Source organism: Juglans regia, chromosome 11, assembly GCF_001411555.2.
Source record: "Juglans regia cultivar Chandler chromosome 11, Walnut 2.0, whole genome shotgun sequence".
NCBI lineage: Eukaryota > Viridiplantae > Streptophyta > Magnoliopsida > Fagales > Juglandaceae > Juglans > Juglans regia.
The window spans coordinates 3441117-3463473 of NC_049911.1; the positions used below are offsets into that span (position 1 = coordinate 3441117).

A 22357-nucleotide genomic window follows, 5' to 3' on the forward strand; every position below is an offset into this window, starting at 1 on the left:
ACTCAATTTTCAATAGTTTATGCTATTTTATAAAGTTATTTTAGATGAAAATTACTTTGATTTTTTTATTTAATAATAAAATTGTATACCTTTGAATAGTCTCCCTTCTTATTATCAAATAACAATTTACTTAAAATATATCATAATAGGAAATGATAAATTTAAGACAAGAAAAAAGAAAGTAGGGGGCAGAACCAAAAAAAATGAGGCTGTTTAGACTTCTAAAAGATGATCTTTTTTGATTTCATCACTAACAAGAAGAAAGGAAACAGCATTAGGAAGGAAGTCTTTTAACTCTTTAACATTACATTAACAAAGAAACATCTAGGCCGATGGTTGATACAGGGGGTGGGGGACCAACTAACTTACCTAACCAGAAAGCCTGAAACCGAAACCACTAATTAAACAAACGAAAAAAAAGAGAGATTCTATATAAAAATTTACAAAATTTTATTCTAGTATATGGACCAGATATCCATCCTGACTTGGAGTTCTGATGCGTTTATGATCTGCCATGGCCACTTCCAGGTCCTCCTAGTGTTAGAACCACACCTTGAAGATCACTTCTGAGCTTTGGCTCTTTGGCTGGAGATGGAGCAGCTCTCATGACTGGATATGGTCGAGTCACTTGAGCTTGCTGGAAGCTATGACTGGACTCTGGCATGGGATATTTTATTGGCTGCTGCAAGGACTTGAAGGGTTCTGCATGGTTTGAGTTTGGAAATGGTTGAGCAACCGCAATCTGGTTTATCATAGGTGAAGTATCTTGTGCAAGAATTGCCCCTCTTGGAACAACTACAGGTGCCTGGTTAAGAAAGTTCGTTGCATAAGGAACTTCTACTTTCCACGGATTAAAGTCTGGCGGTACTTGTCCTCGAAAGGTTTTGTCACTTACCGGTGCAAACAATACACCTCTAAAAGTTTTCCCATTAATTGTTGCAGTCATCAGGAGACCAGAATCGAATGCTCCATCAACTTTACCTCGGACCTCCGCACCAATCTAAGGGGGTAAAAAGCAAAATTCGATGGCATGAACAAATGTAAATGGTAGAGGTATAAATCAAGGCAGGGCCAATTGAAAATGAGTTCAAAGAGATCCTGGGATAACCGCCACTTACCAGGTTTTGAACAGGCCCTCCTTCGAATGATTTCTGCCCTACTGCTGAATATTGGGCTCCTTGTCTACCTGTAGGAAGAACATGAAGGCGCGTTTCCAGATTTAGATGGTTTTGATGTTCTCCTAGAAATTGAATATCCTGTTGAGTTCTTCTGGCCATATTTCCAAGCTCTTTCTGTTTGCTTGCAGGACCGTTGTTAGACTGGTAATTGCTTGGAATTTGCTTAAACAAATGAAATCCATGAGAGGTTGAGATGGAATCAGCAGATTTCTTAAGTGAGGCCTGTTCTTGATCAGATTGTGAGGGAGATGAATGCTGAGAAAGTGAAAGAGAATGCTCTTCTTGTTCTAATTCAACCTCCCATGCCTTTGAACTGGCAGTTCTTCTTCTCTTTGGATGCAATGTATCTAAATCATAATGAAGAAACTCTATCATCTTCATGCCTATTTGAGAGGCAAACATACAATGATTTTCAAAACAAACCTGAACTAAAGCCGAAACATTGTTTTGTCTCTGATTCTGGTTCATGAGCTCTCTTTCTTACTGCTACATGATTCCCCATGAGCACATTTTTCTGTCCCAAAGCATGATTTATAAGCTTCTCCATTTAAATTGAAGTGTCATAAGTAAGAAGTGGATTTTTGCATATCCATAGAAAGCTTTGTGAACGTACCAGGTTTTTATCTGCCTCTCTAGGGAAGCTTCTCTTTTCTTGATTCCAGTGGTTTCCAAAAATTTTGCACATGGAAATGTTATATCGGCCATTCGGGTGCTCTGCTCCAAGCTGCAAGACTAAGAATTCGTTTAAGGGACGCTCATCCTCCCCACACCTGAAAATGAAACAATGAATTTTGAGGACATTATGCATAAATGTTAAGCTCGATCGCTTGATGATGGAACTTACCCTCCATAAATGGCAATGTCTGAGTCTGTAATAACAGCCGTATGAGAAAAGCGCCCTTGTGGTTGTTGGCCACATATGTCAAGCTGAGTCCATGAACAAGTACTCACATCTAGGACCCAAACATCATTGTAATAATGTTTGTCTCCAACACCTCCAATGACATAGACCTGCAAATCATGAAGAGCTCAGGAACCTCTGTCCTTTCAGAAAATGTTGAGATCTCAAATATCACTATGCAAAATCAATTCATAATTAGCCACAAGAAATCTATGTTTGCCATCTTGTATATTTTACATCTTCAAAATTTCCCTGAAATAACAGCAACGTAAAGACTACATTGGTGCATACATTCAGTATCTCAATTATGTTATTTACATAATCTCAATTCACTGTGTCAGTATTCAAAATACAGTAACACGGAGAACTGTTGTCCATGATGCAATCATATCACATCTCAACTGGGTATGTATATCATCCTCCAACAAAAGAAGTGGAGTAACCACCAATAGCAGATGAAAAATGGACAAAAATCTAACTGCAGATAAGTGCTGAATCTCACTTCCCTAACAATGTAAAACTAGATGGAATGATTTTGACTCTGCGCAGGATCTACGCCCCTTATTTTTATACTATTACATGTTAGTAAGATGACTTGCCTTTGTCCTAACATTCACAGCAGCATGACCTGCTCTCACACCTGGTGAAGATCCTTGAACAGCCAACTGATCAGAAAAATGAAACAATCAGATTTCTTCCATTTATTTAAAACAACATCAGTGAAGTACTTCAAACATGAGACAATGGTGAGGGGAAGCGTTTACCCTTGACCAAGTCAATGTCTCCATATCAAGCATATCAACATCACCATGATAACGATCACCACGGTCCCCACCATAAACGAAGAGCTTGTTACCAATTGAAACAGCACTATGACTGTCCCTAGGGACAGGGACATCACCCTGCACCTCAGGGGAAGTCCATTTCATAGTCTTGAGGTCTAGAACATGTAAATCATTCAAGTAATTAGCTTCGCCCTCTCCACTACCCCCAAATATAACTATTTTGTCATCTCCAACAAGTGTGGCAGTATGACTTTCACGAGGAGATGGTGGAGACCCTTCACATTCAGTCCGGATCCACTCGTTGGTCACAAGATCCAGAACATGAAGATCATTCACCTTCTTAGAACCATTTGTACCACCAAAAACTATCATCCTGTGCCCCACAAGAACAGCACTGTGGCTGTCTCTTGGGCCAGGCCCATGACCCGTAGTTATGAGAGTGTTCCAAACCATTGAATCCAGATGTAACACGAGAACATCACTGAAATGTAAACCCCCGCAACATCCCTGAAATGGTTTGTCAAAGAGAAGAAATCAATCTGGATATTCCATCGGGAACAAAGATTGCCTAGCAGCCAAGGTAGTTCTAAAAGGATCTAACTCCAGTAGTCAATATGACCGGATAACGTCAATTTCAGTAGATTAGAACTTGCAAACAGTAACGTCAATTTTAAAGTCCAAGCAAGTAATGGATTTTTTATTTTGTAAATGATCCCGAAGAGTATAGCTGAATGTTAGGACATACTGCCACCAGAGGAAATCTTTGGGAATGGTTTATCAAACTCCAAGGAGAAATCAAAGGAAAAGGGAAATAATTAGATGCAAGAAAAATGAAGGCTAAGAGAACAACAAATGAAAATGAAACATCTTTACTATTTCAAGAAAAAAATATAATTTCCATTCTACCGCATAACTGTCCGGACAAATAGAGAAACTAAAACCCAGACAAATTCACTTAATATTCTCCAGCAAGACACAAACGAAGATATATTTAGGAATCTGCAGTATCCGGTTAAGAAAGTGTATGTCTCCTTAGCCTAATATAGCTCCGTTGCAGAATTAAAAAAAAAAAAAAAGACAGAGGGAGTATAGGCATCCAAACGAAAATACCATTAAATAAGCACACGACATGGAAGAAAAAAAGCTACTTGTTATAACAGAACAACTGCTCACAGGAAACCATATATGCTGCATATTAAGGCAGAATTTCTAAGGAATGAAACCATGAGAGGCACCACAAACCATAATTAAAGAAGACGAAGCTGAAAAGTACTACATCATCGTATATCAATGATATTGTTAAGGAAAATAGGAGAAAAATAAATTTTCCTTCATCAAGAAAATTATGCATACCCCAAAGATGTAAACAACCCCTTGAGAACAACAAGCTGAGTGCCCCCATCTCTCGGAAGGATTGGATCCCAAAACCTTTGGATAGAGCCACATTGCCTTCTTCTTTGCAGTTTCACCTCCCAAAGACCCCATTACCAAACAGACGCTCTTTCTCTTGACAAAACTTTAGTGTAACTTCAGCACAGTAGTTAGAAAAAGATGAAGAAATAGAAGAGAGGAGAGAACGGAAATAAAAGGGTCAAAAGAGGACATGAACAAGCCAAGTGATATATCAACAATCAGTGTCAATGGACATGAAAAGATGGGCGCTTTCAAGTCCAAATCACTGTGGCAACCAACAACAACAGAAGGTCGTGGTGAAAAGAACATTTTTTTTTCTCCCTAAATAAATAAAACCCTTCTCCTAATATCCATTAAACAAAAGCCGTACAAACATATTACAGTATAAACATACACACTACATGGTTGGATAAGTTCGAAGAACATTGACTAGTGATGTAAAATCATGAGTATATATGACTTATGTGAGAGAGAGAGGTTTCTTTTCTTTCTTTTTCTTTTTATTGTTAATTTTTTTTTATAAGTCAATTGTTTATTAGCAGTTTCTTTTGCTTTTTCACATTTGTCTTGCTGAAAATGATGGAGGGTGGGGGCATCGGGTCGTGGGAAATGATGAAGAAAGTGTTTGGGAGTTTTGAGGTTTTTTGACAGAATAGGTTTAGGGGTGTGAGGTGGCTTGCTTTCTTTTTTTATTTAAAAAATAATAATTACACTCATAAATATATATATAAATATCTTATAATAATTTATTTTACAAAAAATACGAAATATATAAAAAAAAATTAATTTTTTTATAATAATTATATTTAATATATTTTTTTTCTTTTTAAAACCCACATGGTTTTCTTTCATTGTTAACCTGACATTGGGATTGATGGGAGAGAGCAAGTGTTTCCTCCTCTCTATCTCTCTATCTCTCTCTCTCTCTCTTTCTCCCCCAATTTTCAAGGTGGGTTATTTGATGTGGATCTAGAAATGTCCCTTCTCAAGGGTTTTTGGGAAGTGTGGGGGCTTTGTGTTGTGCTGTGGAAATTCTTTTTTAGTTTTGGGAAATGGGATAGGCGTTGTTTCCCTCAAAAAGTCTTGGGTGTTTTCTTGAAAGTTGATCTCACTTACAGTTTCTCCCCTCACGACATACTGATTATCTCAGATTATGGAATGAGCCATGAGGCCCCCTGTACACTCGCCAGGTCTTTCACAAATAAGGCAAGGCCTGCCCGGCACAAACTTCTTTAGCCAAAAGTCCAGCTATATATATATATAACAGAGAAAAAGTGCTATCTATATATATATATATATAAAAAGTGATTGTATAAAATAAATTTATAAATTATTATATAAAATATATGATTCGTTTAATATATTTTATAATAAAAATTATTTTATAATTTGATATATTACTATTTAGATCAAATTACGTTAATTTATAAATTTATTTTTATATATTACTTTTATGGTTAAATTATTTTTATATAATATAATTTGATCCGAATACATATTTAGAACAAAAGTATTACATCTATCTAAATTTTTTTAAAATTAATATGATTTAATGTGATACATAAAATTTATTTTATAATAAAAATATTTTAGCATTTAAATAAATACAATTCTATTTAAAAGTCTTTATACCATAAGTAATATTACATGTAGCGGTAGAGGGCTTTTTTTATGTTAGTCGTGTATTTACTAATTTTTTTTAAAAAAAAAAATCACGCTCTATCATTATAACTATCATTTCTCTTATACTGTACATCATTTATGTGATAAAATTTAATTTAAAAGATATAATTTAAAATTTAAAATTATATTAAGAGTTTTATAATATATAATCACTTTTATATATTCTTTTGTATACAATTATTTATATTAAAAAAATAATACAATCAATTAAATTAATAAAATGAAAAATAATACATAAAAATAACTATAAAAAATGTTTTTGAACCTAGAAATAGTGATAGATATCGCGAGAAAATAGAAGGATGAGGACAAAAAAGGGGTGAAAAATGAAATTAGTGTTGTGTTTTCGAGAGACGTAGAGTACACGCGACAAACACGGGAGAGTTTTTAGGTATTGGCGGTAAGTGCCTGCGTGCCTTGATTCGCGTGACGTGACTCTCCCCCCCTTGTAACTTGAAGAAACTCTCTCTCTCTCTCTCTCTCTCTCACTATTATTATTATTATTAAAAAAAATTATTATATTTTTCACAGCATTTTCTACAAACGAAGAATATTTTTATAAAATATCTTATAAAAATAATATTATTTTTAAAAAATATATTTATTTATATAATATATTATATAACGTGTTGTGTGTATTGAAAAAATTAAGAAAAAAATCAGATGACAAATTGAAAAGAAAAGACATCTATCTTATGGACAATGAAACATTGATGCAACGTGCATCACCTCCAACAATTTTCGTTTTAGAATGCCTCTTCCTCAATTTTTATTATTAAATAAAAAATTATATTCTCAATTCTTTTCGTGAACATATTTAATTAAATATTTATGTAATATAATTTAATTTTAAAGATAAATTTAAAATTTAAATTTGTATAAATTAAATTTTGTAATTTAAGTGACGTAAATAATACACTTTTAATAATATTTATATTTTTAGAATATATTATTTCAATCTAGAGAAAAAATTATACTCTATAAAACATATAAATCAAATATATTATTTCTTAATTTTTATCTTATTTAGAACTTTTAATCCGTATTTTTATATTTATAAATAATTTTCCGTCTCACCTAACATATTTCATACTATATATTTTAAAATAAAAATATTTTTTAAAAATAATGTTATTTTTATAAAATATTTTTTATTTTAAAATATAATTATATAAAATATTATAAACAGTGTATGTTTATCATTTTTTTTTATTTTTTATTTTACTACCAAAAAAGGTGACGGGCATTTACTGATTACTGTGTTCGTCTGGGATACGGGGCCCAGCGTGACGGGCAGGTTACGATCCGTTGACCGAGATTCGAACCAAAACCCAAGACCCGATTCGCAACGGCACACACAGAAACCCATGGCCGACATGGATGGGTAGATACGCACATACAACAACTACAGAGTACAACGTAACCAAACAAGCTCCAAACATGCACGTATTAGAGCATTAGCATGATTTCATTAAAATTATCTTTAAAATTTGATAAAATATACATATTTTTTATAAATTCAAAACCTCTCAATCCATAATTTCACATTAAATTAACCATTGAATTTATTAAAATATAATATAATATTATTTTTTTAATAATAATATTTTTAATTTATTTTTCATAACATTAATATTTAATTCAATATTTAAATTATTGTTTCCCAACTAATTTTTTTTCTCAACCTAATTATCCAACAAACATATTTCACAAACTAATTTTCAAACCCAAACTAATAGTCTCCTGTATTTTGTAATAAAATAATAAGATAGACTTATAAATAGTGAGTCTTCAAATATGAAGATGAAACTAAATTTCCTGTAACTCAAAACTTGAATTTTGAGTTTTATTGAATCCAATGCCAGTGTCTTAACTCTCAATCTATTCAAATTTTAGACTTTTCTTTATTTTACCGAATCCTCTGCCAGTGCTCTTATGTATGACTTTCAATTTCGTCAAACAAACTCACCCACAACCTTACTAAGAATACTAATCTATGTGTATATAAAATACTAATTCTTGGATTGGGATCTTAAATTGAGTAACACTGGATATAGACTTAATGTTGCGTTTGGTTAGTGAGATATTATAAGGTATTATGTGACTAGTAATGAAAAATAAGTAAAAAGTAATAATAAAATATTTACAGAATACATAAATACCAAGACTAGGCCTTAAAGTGTACAAGTTCCGTACGGATGATTTGAAAAAAGTGAGACCAGCCCAATGTTCAAAGTTCAATATGGTAAACATGGGAGTTTTGAGTTCTTTAGATGAGAAAATTACAAAAAAAATTCCACTTGTAACCTTCTTCACGTCTTTTATTTGGTCAAGTGGTGGAACCATGCTTTAAACTTTAAAGAGGTGCAGTTTCATACTTCCTTTGAGTTGTATCTGTTTTCTATTCATGGCTTACCTTTATAAGGTTTTGTATATGTGTGTACAGACCAATTCACACACACATCCCATCAATGTTGATGGGATTGCACCCCACTACAGTCTATCAATTATATATCATCCAGAAAAGAAAAATGTTGGATAAACTACTTTTTTCATTGTTTTTGTTTTCTCATTTGCCATTCATAGTCACTGAGCATGCAGGAGCAGCCATCCCTTCTTAGTTTAACAACTCTTTTCAGATTTCCCACAAACAACTTGGAAAAAGCAACCCACTCTAGCCAAATTTGTCACAGATATCTAGCACCCTTACCATCTTGGCATCTTTTTTCATGTGTAAATCGTTTTCTTGTTGTTATGATTCAATTGCAACTTCGTGAATGCTCCAAAAGGATGTGACAGCAAAGGAACGTCCAAATCAAATGTTTTATAGCAAGTAAAAGAAACTACAATGAATCAGTCCTTTACAAATGTTTGTACAGCTGCGGCCTACACCAATGAAACTTTAAAACCTTTTTGAAACTTTGTTATCTATTTCATCACGCCAATCCGATTTGACCTCATGAATAGTGTGACCAACTGAGCAGATCAAGAATATATAGCCTTGAGTCTTCTATGTGGATCATTGTGGACTTTGTAATAAGTATATTTACATACCTGGTTGGACTCCAATTTCTGTCAAAACAGCCTTTGCACCAAGGAAAGTGATGGATCAACTGCTGATAAAGAATGACTTTAAGTCAGATAACATAAAGATAATCCAGAAAAAAAAAAAAAACAATTTTAATCTCTACAACAATGTTCTTTCCAAAATACCAAATCCATGACATCTTCAATTATCCTAATAGAATACAATTGTATTCTCAGCTTTTAGCCTATGCTCGGGTACATGGCATTCCTTGCAATTTTATGTTAATTGTGGCACTTTTAACTAGCTAGCTTACAAAGTAATGTATTTTATGATGCATCTATTGTAATGCAAGAAGAAACTGATTTTCTCAAACATGAATGGCATGGGCATCTTCGCAAGTCTATCTCAAGGTTTCTAAAATGTATATTTCCAATCAACCTCTTCCGGTCCATGATCTGATAGTCACTTGGGCAGCTTGATGGGAAACTGTCATCTTTTTCCAAAAGAAAAGAAAAAAGAATCGGTATCTTTTCCATCTGATGCACTAAATGTGATACCAAGGATTTCCACATCCAAAAATAACAACATATTACTAAGGAATACCTATTCTAATCTTTGAAACCATCGGTTCATGAGTACCTTAACTCCTCTGCAGTAATGGTGCAAAGGCAGCCTTGAGATTTAGGGGCAGCTCTAAGATTCATCTTATGGTCTTAACAGTCAGCGATATCTCTTGACACCTTGAACTTAGAAGAATAAGAGGAGTTTTCATCTAAAAATAATTGCTGGGCCTGGAAAAGACAACAACCAGGACTAAAGGAATCAGCACTAGCACTATCAGATTCAGGAGTCTATCTCATAAATCTATGCCAAACTCATGCTTCTAGAGCTAGAATGGAGACTTCAAATTCATACATCTCAACTGATCACAAGAAGGCATCAGAAGTATAGTATTAGACAATTTAGACAACATTGTCGTAGTCAATCAGTGAACGGCCTCAGCCTTTCTTGTTCAAGTAAATAGCATCACCCTCACCCAAACACTTCCTGTGTCTGTCAAAACCGATCCAAGATGAGGACCCCAAACTATAGAAACCAGTTCAATTATTACCATGCGATTTGTCAAATTAGTGAGGGTTCAGGTTCATGTATACTTTTGCAGAATGAATGGACTCATACGTGAGGTAAGAAATTATGCTTCTAAGATGATAATCCAAATCAGAAAAGACCACACACTTACAATGAGAACTAAAACTGAGGGTCAAAAGGGAAAAGACTTCTTTGTTCATCCGTTGGATTCAACAACCATCGGCAGAATATGCATGCTGCCCCAACCACTGATAAAAGTGACAGCAGTGCAAGGAAACCAAAATGTGAAACATTGTTTGCTACTATAGCAACTCCCAACATTACAGACTCTGCCAAACTAGCGACTGCAACCTCTGTTGTCCCAATAAGATTTGCTTTTCCTGATGGAATCCCAGTTTGCAGAATCTGTGCCCCCACAATATCATATGACATGTGACCCAATCTTGAAATTACCTGCATATGAAAGTAGATCAACCTTTTGTTCAGAACTCCATAACCAGGCATACAAATTTTCTTTGTTGGGAAAAAATCAAATTTAAGACTCTTAATACCATCTCCCCCCTTCTTTTTTTATTTCTTTAATTCCTGAGATAAAGCCTTGCGGCTAATAGTTAAAGACCCAAAATATGGAAATTATATCCTATTAGTGATGACAATGTTTTGAATCAATGTATAGCATTGTTATTTAGTTTAGGTCATTTTAGAATATCATAGGAAGTTTCTTATAAATATGCCTGGATCTATTCTCCCTCTTTTATGTTTCAATTCATTCGCTTATCTGGCAAAAGTATTTTCTATTCGTGCACAAAATTATGAATTATGTTAGAACTGCATATAGGAGCCAACAGAAGAATTCAGATATAGCAGCCAGCATCACCATAGATATCTTTATTTATTTATTTTTCGAATATGTAAATCAAACACTTGGAAGGTTTTGAAACACGCCTTGTTCTTATAGAGAAATGAGGTGCTATTTAAGCAATAGCCCACTGGCAACATCACCCCTCTTATAAGAGATTCCAGGTGTTCAGGAGCTTAAATGATTTAATTGAATCTCTCTTTTATTCGAAAGCAGTAGAGAATCTTTGACAAGCATTGTTACTAGAGAAATGCTACAGATACAAAGAGATTCTACAAAAGTAAACTCACAAACTGATGTGGCTTCATGTAATCTGTTAGATCTGCTTTACAATAAAAGTAACTTTACAATCTGATGAACCACATCAAGCTACGTTAGTTTGTGAGTTTACTTTTGTATAATCCTTTTGTGGCTAAAGTAATTCTCTTGTTACTATAATAATTACTAATTCTGATAAACCTTGCTACTATCAAGATTACAAATTCTTATAAAATTTCACCAGTTTCCTCATAACCTGATGCTTAATTTGTCCCATCAACTAAATTCCTTAGCTAATTGCATTCAGTGCCACTTATTACTTTTTTGTCCAGATTGGACTTATATCTGTACTAGGATAATTCCTAGCCTCATGCTGAATCAAGTCAATCTTAGTCAATGGGCTTTTGTGTTATTGTTACCTCTGACTTCAATCATCTCATCTAATTTGAGTAAAAAAAAGTAAAATATGATTCTTACAATCAAAGATAGGAAGAAAAGAAGGGGTCTCTGCTGGATGAGAGATCCGCTCCAATACACAGCAAGAGCTATGGTGAGAAGTGAAGCCTGAAATATCAATCCAATTCCTCCAGCCTGAAGAAGAAAATCCAAAAGATTTAAGGCTCAAACAGGAACCTTTTAATATATCAGAAACAGGAATAGCAAACAGAAGGGGAAACCTTTAAAATGCCAAATCGCCTCACTAAATCTGCAGATATAAATGTTGCTGCAACACCCATAAAAGCACATAACCCACTAAATCCCCCAATGATTGATGGATTTAGACCTGTGAAAAAATATAACATCATCGTTAGAATCGAGTTTCTAAGAATGACCAGAAAATGATATTGTAAAGCAAATATAGAGAAATGTAGAAAATATTTTCAACAAATGGATTTTCAAAAGGAAAAAGGTATTGTAGAGCATAGTATGCATTCCTAGTCACATATTCAACAAATCAAGATTGCATCAATCCAGCAAACAAAAATACTAAAGGAAGCAATTGATATGACCAAACCAAAATTTGAGAAAGTGATTTCTAGTTTGTGAAACTCTATGTGATATTTTCATAATAACTAAAAAAAAGGAGAAAAACCCTTGAAGTTATGTCATTTTGGGTTTACCAACCTAAACTTCTATTAAAAAGTACACTGAGCACCAAAGAGTTCAAGAATTGGCATTTCATTCCCCTGCTTTAGCCTATCATTTGTAAATTATAAGCACATTTTTTTTATGATTATAAATTATAAGCACCTTTTTTTATAATTATAAATTATAAGCACATTCCATCCTACAAGCCACACCAATCTTTTGGTAATACTAACAGATAAATTTATACCATTTCTGCTTTCTTTCAAGCTTTTTTTTTGGATAGATGAGAAAATTTTATTAAGACAAGTAAATAGGCATGAGCACTTTTCTAAACTAATAAACTTTATTTAAAAAAAAAAAAGGCTAGAGAAGTAAGGGGAAATTATCCAAAGAATAGCTATTCAAGCAATAGTATCAGGCACATGTTATTTTCCAGTAAAAGCATCCCAATTCAGACAGCCAAAGAAGGGCAAACTGCCACTACTTCAAACTATAAGGTGTTCTTAAAAGCCAAAAATAAACCAAAAATAAAATTGGTGGGTGCATTTGCTGGTGATAGCACCAAACACCTCTAATATGTGATGCATTATATAGCTAAATGTGGGTTGACATTCAACCTGGATGAGAACATTCCCTCAGAACCTATACTGAATTCTTAACAACCAAAATTCACCAGGGATATTGCAGGTCAGCATACTAAAAGGTTTGGAAAGTACCATGCTGAGTTAAGAATGCAGTCATCAAACTGCCTGGAGTGAGAACGACATTGAAGTAGAGAAGCACATATGCTAGGCTTGCAGGAAGAACTGGCTGCTGCATGTATTCCTTCCACCCATGTTTAATAGCTTCAAGACCTATATCCACTGGTTTTCCAGACAGCAGAATTAACAGGTATAACAAGAGAAAAATAACCTTCCACGTTAATCTCAATAAACAAATTTACCTTTATTGTCATCGTCAGGAAAAGGTTCCCCATTGGATGTTTTGCAATAGGTTTGTGAAGTTTTATTACGATCAAGAACACCGGTAGAGAGCTTGTTGGTTAACCATGTCAGAAAAACCTGAGAAGTGGAGTCCAAAAATGAAGACAACTTCCAACCAAGAACCATAAATGGAGTAAGCAGAAAGTAATTACCACAACAGGCAATGAACATAACATCAAACCAGCAGCAAACTTCAAGCAAGTCACTGGATCAAACTTAGAGAGAAGGATACCAAACAGAGATGCCCCAGCTATCTGTAATCACAGATAAGAATGAGTCACCAAAACTCAAGTCTTCTAAATGATATCTACATGTATATACTGTGCTCAGTTTACCAGGCTTGCACTCCACAGAAAGATTATACTATGATGATACATATGTAACTCAATCAGCCAGTCATGGGAAAAAATAAATAATAATCACAAATGAGTAAACACCTCACAGAGAAGATCAATTCGACTTAGAACAGCATTAGCTTCAGCAAGTGCAATTGGCCTATTTATTCCTGCTAACTGCACAAACAAAGAAAATAATTAGGACATACTCAAACTAGAATTCAATACACACGAAGGGAACAAGAAAAGTAAAGAAAGGAACTACCAGCACCACCCAATCACGCTCCATAGCAACCCCTAATGACAACCCAGATAGCCTCTCAACAGCTCCAGCTAATACTAGCACAATGAACCAAGGACGGAGAAGTATGGATGATGCAGAAGTACGAGGACGAGAATAGGTATATATAATCATTGATGCAGATAACAACTGTGCAGCTGCCTGAAAAAATCATGAGAATAAGAGAAAAAAAAATAACGAGATGGTTCCCTACCTGCTTGGATATATGTGCATTCCAAAAAAAATACCTGGACAACATTAAGACAAATATATGAAGGCACTCTGGGGGCATGATCCATAAGCTTTCCAACCAAAGGGCCTCCACCAATTATTGTAAGCTGTTCAACATGAAGCATGTTAGAAAGTATATTCTTCCAACCTATTGCATAAGCTTTATTGATCTCTTCCACATCATAACAACCTTGGTGAAGAATCCTATGACAGCCACAGGTAGAAGACTTGGATGGCGCAATGCAATTGCAGAAGGCCAAGCAAAGTTCCAAAGCTGTTCCACTAAATTCCCAGCAGCACAGCTGGCGTATAAAGCTGAAATTTATATATGCTTTCTGTTAAAAGATGTTTCAAGAATCTAATATATTTTTGTAATTTAAATGACAGATCAGGATATCACTAAGAAATAACAGTCTTGGGTCATCTATTGCTACTTTGTTTGAAATGAATGGAAACCCCATATTCAGATGAAATGACTCCATTTAGTGAAGCAAAATTGTTTCTATGGATATAGCAGTAGTCTGAAAGGGGCAGAACGAGCAAAATAAAATGGCTTTTTACTCTGCTATTAACATACAGAGGCCAGTGCAGGAATTTGACACAGTGAAGGTGTTCTTAGATCAGAGGAGAGTCCCCACCCAAATAAAGAAATAACTGGCTCTCCAAAACACACATACTTTATGCCACACATAAGCTGACTGATCAAAACTCATACTTTCATAGATATATTAGATAATCTTTCCAAAACTAGGAATGATGAGTCAAACATGGAGGGTCACATCATCAGACAATTTTATGGGAATGCCACATGTCTTCCAAGCCATCAACATGGGACAAGGTGGAGACTCTCACCATACAATCCTGCTGGATGGGCCGGAATTGCGGCAAGGGCATTTTGCTCCTCCTCTGATAAAACCTATAAATTCAATAGAGTGATGAGAGAATAAGATGTTGAGATTCAAGAATGAAAAAAACGTGAAAGATCTTCAAAGATGGCGGGAAAAACATGTTAGACAGCCCAAGGGAACGTACTGGCAATTTTGTCAATAGACTATCTACATAAGCCCCTTCGGTCAGTAAGTTCAATGATTCAGTTTCAAGAATATCAGAATTGAGACGAACAATCGGGACCGAAGAGTTAGATTCAACAGCTGAAAAATCTTCTTGGATCTCATCCTCAGCAGCAACCTGGTCAAACTGTACATTGGTGTTTGTTATTGAACACCTTGAAACTAAACTGTCAAACCTGCAACCGAAGGAAAAGGAAAAAAGAATTTTATTTTCACAATTTGTTCTCTCGTTCTAAACGTTTAGAGCTTTACTATTTAAACTTTTGAACTTTCATGTTAATTATCTAAGCTTTACCATTCTATCAGGTGATATTTATATTTCTTATGGATTACGCAGCCCACAAAGCTGAAAAGAAAGCCAGTTAATTACATAACCAAGAACTCAGCGAATTCATTAAGACTGAGTTTTCCACCCAAATTTCTCCGCAAACAAACATATTGTGCAGAAAGAAATTTTTTTATTGGTTTCCCACAATAACAATTCAGCTCAAGTGCTCAACTAAGTAAACTAGAAGTAGTACAGGAATTTAAGCACAATTCGTAAAACTAACAAAAAAATTCAAAATACAAACTCTGTTAACATTTCCCAGATGTTCTGAAAATAAGAACAAACAGAAACATTACAAAACAACAAGAAAAACACGACATTTTCTTAGCTCAAGTAAACTAGTTCTATCTGGACCGCTAGAGCACAAGTCCCAAACATCACGAAAGAATTAAGAAAAACCCAAAATTTTCTTCTCACTTACCGCACTTATATCGGAAATAAATGAAAAAGTACAAACCAATTACCAAATACAGGCTCACCTGCAGGAACTGTACGGGTGAAAATTCAACCGTTGGCGAGGAGCGAAGCGATGGCGAACTTGAGAAGGAGGCGCCGATAGAGAAACTTGGCGAAACGAAAATTGGAACGAACTGAAAGGGTGTGAGTGTGAGTGGCTGATGTTGACCATAGCAACCATGGTTGTTTCTCCAAGTGCTCTGGCTTGAAAGAGTACCAAATGTGTTCCTTCCCTCTCATGCAGACTCAGAAAAAAACAAAAAACAAAGAAGTTTGAGCAGTTGGTTTGGTCACTCAGAGTCTCATCACAAATGGATTCTCAGAATTCATCAACCAAAAAATAAAAACAAAAAGATTTTATTTTTTTCTAATTTATAAGGGTTTTCTTTTTCGTATTTGTGGGTTTTTTTGGGGTTTAGTCTCAGTCTTTCAGAAACTTCAGGCTTATCCGTTTGGTGGTGTTTAGAAGTGGTTTGGCATCGACCTGACGTCTGAGCTGAGTGAGTCCGCCGGCGGGCGGACAGCTCTAAGCGTGCGTGGATGATTCTCTGTGGTTCTAAGTTTTGGATCGGTGAATTACAAAGCATACAGCTTTCGTCAGTCAAATTATGCCAAGTTTCATTGCAGAACTCCACAAGCAAGGCAAGTGATCAATAGTTTTTTGGATCAACAAGAGAGCCCAACAAAGCAAAGTAGGCCCTTTCCGCAGCTGCCAGCCCATGGGGCTACAGTGACATAGCTCACGATAAATTTTCTCCTCGACAAAAAATTATTAGATAGATTCGGAATATGGATGATGTGATATTTCTAATCTATGACAATATATTATTCTGATATAAAAATTTTTATGATAATGTTATATACAGTATTGGAGTATATAGTTCCCGACTCTCCTTTTACTCTTTTTGAAAAGAAGAATGTTATACATCAGTCATTATTCACTTTCACATTCCATACTTATAATTTTTTTTTATAGTATGTGAGGTGTGGGATAATGAATAGTGGCTGATGAGAAGAATTTTTCTTTTGAAAAAAGTAGAGGTCACTCTGAAAAAATAATTTTTTCACATAGGTCTCAAATTTATCTATATTTTTTAAAGAAAATACACAAGAACTACATATTTCAAGACTATAAATATCATTTTTTTAATTTTTAATTGATATAACACTTGAGAGTACCAAGTGTACATACTCCAAAACAGCCTAATGATTAGGCCAATTTAACCCTAATATGTTTGGTAGCATTTATGCAGAATAATGGGTTCAAAAACTCCTTCAAGAAAATATGCCACGTTTCATGGCAGCAGCCAATCACATGGACCACCGAGTACACGCTTTCTCAAACACCATAAATAATGTTGCCTCACTTCCATACATATCTCGTGCCTTAGCCACTACTGGATAACAGAGTAAAGATGAGCACAACAACAACCACAAATCTTCCTCATCATCTCAAACCCAAAGACATCTCAACAGAGAGCACATCCGCCTCCAAGCTCTCCCAGAAAACAATCCTAAACCTTCTAAACACAAAATGCAACACTTCTTTACAGTGTCTCAAGCTAGCCTATTGCCTTACACTCAGGACTGGCCACTTTCAAGACCATTATGTTGCTGGAACCTTGGTAAAGTGCTATGCAAATCCTCATTTCAACAACTTTGGCTTTGCATTAAAGGTCTTTGATTATGTCTTGAATCCCAATGTTTTTGTCTGGAATATTGTGATCAGAGGGTGCTTAGAGAACAATGAGCCATCTAAGGCTATTTCATTATATCATTTGATGGTGGCAGCAAATTCTAGGCCAAACAAGTTTACGTATCCGCCTTTGTTCAAGGCTTGCACTATTACGCATGCCATTGAAGAAGGATTGCAAATTCATGCACATGTAGTGAAACATGGGCTAAGCAGAGATGGACACATAAAAAGTGCTGGAATTCAAATGTATGCGTCCTTTGGACGTGTGAGGGAGGCACGCCGAATGCTTGATGGGGAGGGAGACTCGGATATTATATGCTGGAACACGATGGTTGATGGATACTTGAAATGTGGAGATGTGGAAGCTGCTAAAGAATTATTTGAGTGTATGCCGGATAAAAATATTGGCTCTTGGAATGCAATGATAAGTGGTTTTGCTAAATGTGGGATGATTGAAGAGGCTAGGAAATTGTTTAATGAAATGGACAAAAGGGATGAAATATCTTGGAGTGCTATCATAGATGGTTATATAAAAGGAGGTTATTACAAGGAGGCATTGGAAGTTTTCAATGAAATGCAAAGGGAAGATATTAGGCCAAGAAAATTTATCTTGTCGAGTGTGCTAGCTGCATGTGCCAATGTGGGGGCGCTTGATCAAGGAAGGTGGATTCATACTTATGTTAAGAGGAATTCCATGCGCATGGATGCTGTTTTAGGGACTGCTTTGGTGGATTTGTATGCCAAATGTGGGCGTCTTGACATGGCATGGGAGGTTTTTGAGAAGATGATAGAGAAAGAAGTCTATACATGGAATGCCATGATAGGAGGGCTTGCCATGCATGGCCGAGCAGAGGATGCAATTGGGTTATTCTCCAAGATGCAAAGGGAAAAATTGAAGCCCAATGAAATAACTTTTGTGGGTGTTTTAAATGCTTGTGCTCATTCCGGTATGGTTGATGAAGGTTTAGCAATTTTGGATTCTATGAAGAATGTTTATGGTATTGAACCTGAGATGGAGCATTACGGGTGTGTGGTTGATCTCCTAGGAAGGGCAGGGCTCTTGAAAGAGGCAGAGGAGCTCATAAGTTCAATGCCCATGGAACCCAATGCAGCTGTTTTGGGAGCCCTCATGGGTGCTTGTAGAATACATGGACATGTTGAATTGGGTGAAAGAGTAGGGAAGGTGTTGCTTGAATTGGAACCGAAAAACAGTGGTCGTTATGCATTACTGTCAAACATCTATGCAAAGGCTGGAAGATGGGATGATGTTGAGAAAGTAAGAAGACTGATGAAGGAAAGGGGGATAAAGACTACAGCTGGGAGTAGCATGATTGATGTAGGTGGCATTGTTCATAGGTTCAAAATGGCTGATAGTTCACATCCACAAAAGAAGGAAATCTACTTGATGCTGGACAGGATCTTTGAGAGGCTTCATATGGAAGGTTATTCACCAAAAACCTCCCAAGTTTTGTTTGATATCAAAGAAGAGGAGAAGGAAACTACACTTCGATACCACAGTGAAAAGCTTGCAATTGCTTTTGGACTGCTTAGCACAGAACCGGGAACAGCCATCCGAATTGTGAATAATTTGAGGGTGTGCGACGACTGCCATTCTGCAACAAAGCTCATTTCAGAAGTTTACAACCGAGAGATAATTGTGAGGGACCGTGTTCGTTATCATCATTTCAAAAATGGAAAATGTTCCTGCAAGGATTATTGGTAAGGTCTCCTAAAGAAAAATTGTGTCCAATGTCTATTTGGTGAGAAAGTAGAAACAACAGGACTGAGTGATTGGAATTTTGATTCAAACTCCAAAGAATGAAACGAAGCCAATGGTTTCAAATGGAGAAGGCATACTTTAAGTTTGAAAAAGAAAAGTTTTGTTCAGGTCTAACTACCTGCGAAACTCGATGAACACCATACATTTGGAGAGCAAATGCCAATATAGCATTGTTTGCCTGTGCAGAACAACATGAGAAATCTTCTGTAAGACAAGGTTGTTGTTGTAAGAAACTAGTTGAGCATTCCTGGTTTTAATATATACAAAGATGAGCACATTTATTTAAGATATATTTGCATGAATGCATGGAACAGCAGGAACATTACACGGTTGTGCTGTATCATATTTTTGCCAGGAAGGAAATTGAATATAGTAGAACGTTCCTGTGATTAATTATGTTATGAGATTGCTTCTGGTGAAGAGAAGTGCTGCTGGTTCTGTACTATGGATAATGTTTTCTTAAAGCATTCAAGACAATTACACTCGTCAGAGGTTATACAATATCATTGTTGGCAATTAATTGAATCTATGTGACAAGTAAAATGAACATCATGCAACTTTCAGAATCCCCCAAGTAAATCAACAGAAATTGGGGAACCTGTATTCAGTCAAATTAAAATGATTATCCTGGTTGGTTTAGTAATATCAGGTTTAAACTTTGACAGCAGTAATTTTTAAAGAGCATTCCATCTTAACTGAGGCTTAAATAATTCAGAATTTGATTGACAGGAAAAAAGGAACTCACATGTTTTCATTTTTTTTTTTTTTTGGGGGGGGGGGGAGGGGGCTGCGAGATGGGAGGTTATTCTATTTCGTGGTTAAATTTTATGGAGATGGACGTTAATTAAGCAGATAACAAGATTTATATATATCCCCAAGGCCTTCAAGTTATGTTATTCTTCAGACAGAATAATCTAAATATTTATTTTAGCCTCCATCCAAACCAGTGATGATTTTTATTCCTGTCTAATGATAATATAAAGGAACTGGACCTGGAGGCCATACAAACCATGACAAACTATTACTAGAAAAGGCACAATCACACACCAACAAAGCTTTAATTGCCTGCTAAGCAGTGTGAAAGACAACATCAATGACGTGATACCAATCTAAGTGCCACACATTTTCCACACCATCTTTATTTTTACTGTAGTTTACATATTCACACCATCTTCTTCATAGAAGTTCAACTTTTTCCAGGCTGACAATCAGTTACAGAACAAATGGTGACTCTCGGTTGATGATCCAGAATTATCAACATAAGTTCCATTACTCTTGTTCTTCTCATCTTTGCTGTAGTTATCTTGGTTGGAATTGTTGCTGCTCATGCTATCATTATTGTCCTCAAACAGTTGACACAACCTGTTACCGAATTTCCATATGCGCCTGACTTATCGAGTTGATTTTTTGGCTTAGCATTAGTTTCACCATTTTTTACTCCAGCTTTTCCTGTAGTCACTTCCTCCGAGATAAACCTTTTGGCATCACCTTGGACAAAAAGAAAGCGCAATCCAATGGCTAGTAGAGCTACAAGTACTGTCTTCACGATAAATATGCACTGAAACCAGTAATCAAATTTCATGATTAGTTACAGAAGCCAGTGTTAAAAATATAATATATAATATGCATTTAAGGTGCAAGTACCTGAATTTAAGATTTGAGATGTTTGGGCTATTTTCGTTCATATCTTATGCCTGGAGAGGTGTATGGGAAGCAAAGAAAGGGCTGATACAAGGTTGTAGATGAAGGGTGAGAAATGGAAGAGACATTAATCTCTGGACAGATTATTGGATACCAGATCATAGAAACTTGCAACTAAGTTTTAATGATGTTGGCTTGGATATTAATCAAAAAGTTGAGTCTCATTGATTAGAATACAAAGTGGTGGGACATAGAAAAAGTTAACCATATTCTCCCAACTAGAGCTGCAGCAGAGGTCTTGAAGATTATCCTGAGTTCAAGTGATCAAGAAGATAAGCTGATTTGGGAACCAGAGAAGAATGGGATGTACAGTGTGAGGAGTGCTTATAAATTGTTTCGAACAATGGGAAAAGAAAGCCAAGAGGGTGAAAGCTCCAATGCAGAAGAACAAAAACACATATGACAAGAGTTGTGGAAGTTACAGATCCCTAACAAGCTGAAGGTTTTTGCTTGGAGAGCTTGCAAGAATGGGCTACCAACAAAAGCTAATTTAAAGAAGAGGCGTGTACTAATGGATGATTGCTTTCAGTTCTGTTGTGATGAATTGGAAGATCTTACACATGCATTATATTTTTGTCCACCTCTGAAAGAGAGCTGGGAAAACCAGTTATTATACCTACAACCTGAGGCAAGAAACATATAATTTGTTGATATAGCAAGACAGGTGAGAGCTAGGGGTAACAAGGAGGAGTTGGAAAAGTTTTTTCTTATTGCTTGGGGTTTTTGGCATAGAAGAAATAAAAAATTTTATGAGAATAAAGATTTAAAGCCTGAAGAAGCAGTGAATTATGCTTTATCTTTATTGAAAGATGACCAGTAGAGTTAAATGCTGTTGGATACCTCCCCCACAAGGAGTCTTGAAGTTCAATGTAGATGGGGCTATGTTTCATGATCAATACAATGCAGGGGTGGGCCTCCTACTTAGAGATGATAAGGGAGAAGTTGTTATGGCAGCAAGCAAAAAGGAATTTGCAGTTAATGACCCAACAGAGATTGAACTACTGGCTATTTTCAGAGGACTGCAATTCTGCCTTCATCGGGGTATACCTGATCTTAATTTAGAAAGTGATTCCCTATTAATGGTAGAAGCACTTCAAGATGGAGGAGAGTCATTGTCTTTACAAGGCAATCTTATTAAAGAGACTAAGAATTGATGAAGACTTTCAGGAACTGCAAGATACAGCACATTGGACGCATGGGAAATGAAGGGGCAC

The 22357-nt window shown here is 35.6% G+C and overlaps 3 protein-coding genes across 7 annotated transcripts; 1 reads left to right on the forward strand and 2 right to left on the reverse strand.

Moving 5' to 3' along the window:
• Nucleotides 1-212: 212 nt before the first annotated feature.
• On the reverse strand, nt 213-4732 carry LOC108999524. 2 transcript variants are annotated; one of them, XM_018976432.2, is made up of 9 exons: nt 4218-4732; nt 2844-3371; nt 2679-2744; nt 2023-2189; nt 1792-1948; nt 1602-1692; nt 1119-1525; nt 896-1000; nt 213-805 (listed from the first exon to the last, which is right to left on the reverse strand). In XM_018976432.2, the coding sequence occupies exons 1-9, from the start codon at nt 4347-4349 to the stop codon at nt 503-505; spliced, it is 1956 nt and encodes a 651-aa protein (XP_018831977.1). In that variant the 5' UTR covers nt 4350-4732; the 3' UTR covers nt 213-502. The 2 variants fall into 2 exon arrangements, with proteins under 2 accessions (XP_018831977.1, XP_018831976.1); XM_018976431.2 differs by having other exon boundaries at nt 256-1000; nt 4218-4635.
• A 4032-nt stretch (nt 4733-8764) lies between these two features.
• Nucleotides 8765-16580, reverse strand: LOC108987900 (solute carrier family 40 member 3, chloroplastic). Of its 4 annotated transcripts, none has more exons than XR_001995599.2 (15): nt 15990-16580; nt 15145-15358; nt 14965-15028; nt 14303-14427; nt 14130-14219; nt 13867-14043; nt 13704-13778; nt 13419-13520; nt 13227-13344; nt 13000-13146; nt 11872-11978; nt 11672-11785; nt 10229-10530; nt 9628-9779; nt 8765-9073 (listed from the first exon to the last, which is right to left on the reverse strand). XR_001995599.2 is itself a non-coding variant. In XM_018960958.2 (14 exons), exons 1-13 carry the CDS (start codon nt 16145-16147, stop codon nt 10237-10239), a joined length of 1785 nt encoding a protein of 594 aa, XP_018816503.1. In that variant the 5' UTR covers nt 16148-16580; the 3' UTR covers nt 8765-9073; nt 10229-10236. The 4 variants fall into 4 exon arrangements, 2 of the variants coding, with proteins under 2 accessions (XP_018816503.1, XP_018816502.1); XR_001995598.2 differs by having other exon boundaries at nt 8765-9076; XM_018960958.2 differs by lacking the exon at nt 9628-9779.
• Nucleotides 16581-17363: 783 nt separating this feature from the next.
• LOC108987914 (pentatricopeptide repeat-containing protein At5g66520-like) lies at nt 17364-19887 on the forward strand. The gene has a single exon (XM_018960981.2). It carries the CDS (start codon nt 17382-17384, stop codon nt 19383-19385), a length of 2004 nt encoding a protein of 667 aa, XP_018816526.1. The 5' UTR covers nt 17364-17381; the 3' UTR covers nt 19386-19887.
• The last annotated feature ends 2470 nt before the right edge of the window (nt 19888-22357 follow it).

Coding starts and splice junctions, on each gene's coding strand:
- LOC108987914 (XM_018960981.2), top strand. CDS start 17,382: ATGAGCACAACAACAACCACAAATCTTCCTCATCATCTCAAACCCAAA.
- LOC108987900 (XM_018960958.2), bottom strand. CDS start 16,147: ATGGTTGCTATGGTCAACATCAGCCACTCACACTCACACCCTTTCAGT. Junction 14,220..14,302: donor TCATAGGATTCTTCACCAAG/GTTGTTATGATG, acceptor CATGTTGAACAG/CTTACAATAATTGGTGGAGG. Junction 11,786..11,871: donor GGCGATTTGGCATTTTAAAG/GTTTCCCCTTCT, acceptor TTTCTTCTTCAG/GCTGGAGGAATTGGATTGAT.
- LOC108999524 (XM_018976431.2), bottom strand. CDS start 4,349: ATGGGGTCTTTGGGAGGTGAAACTGCAAAGAAGAAGGCAATGTGGCTC. Junction 3,372..4,217: donor GGGTTGTTTACATCTTTGGG/GTATGCATAATT, acceptor AAACCATTTCAG/GGATGTTGCGGGGGTTTACA. Junction 1,949..2,022: donor GACATTGCCATTTATGGAGG/GTAAGTTCCATC, acceptor TTTCATTTTCAG/GTGTGGGGAGGATGAGCGTC.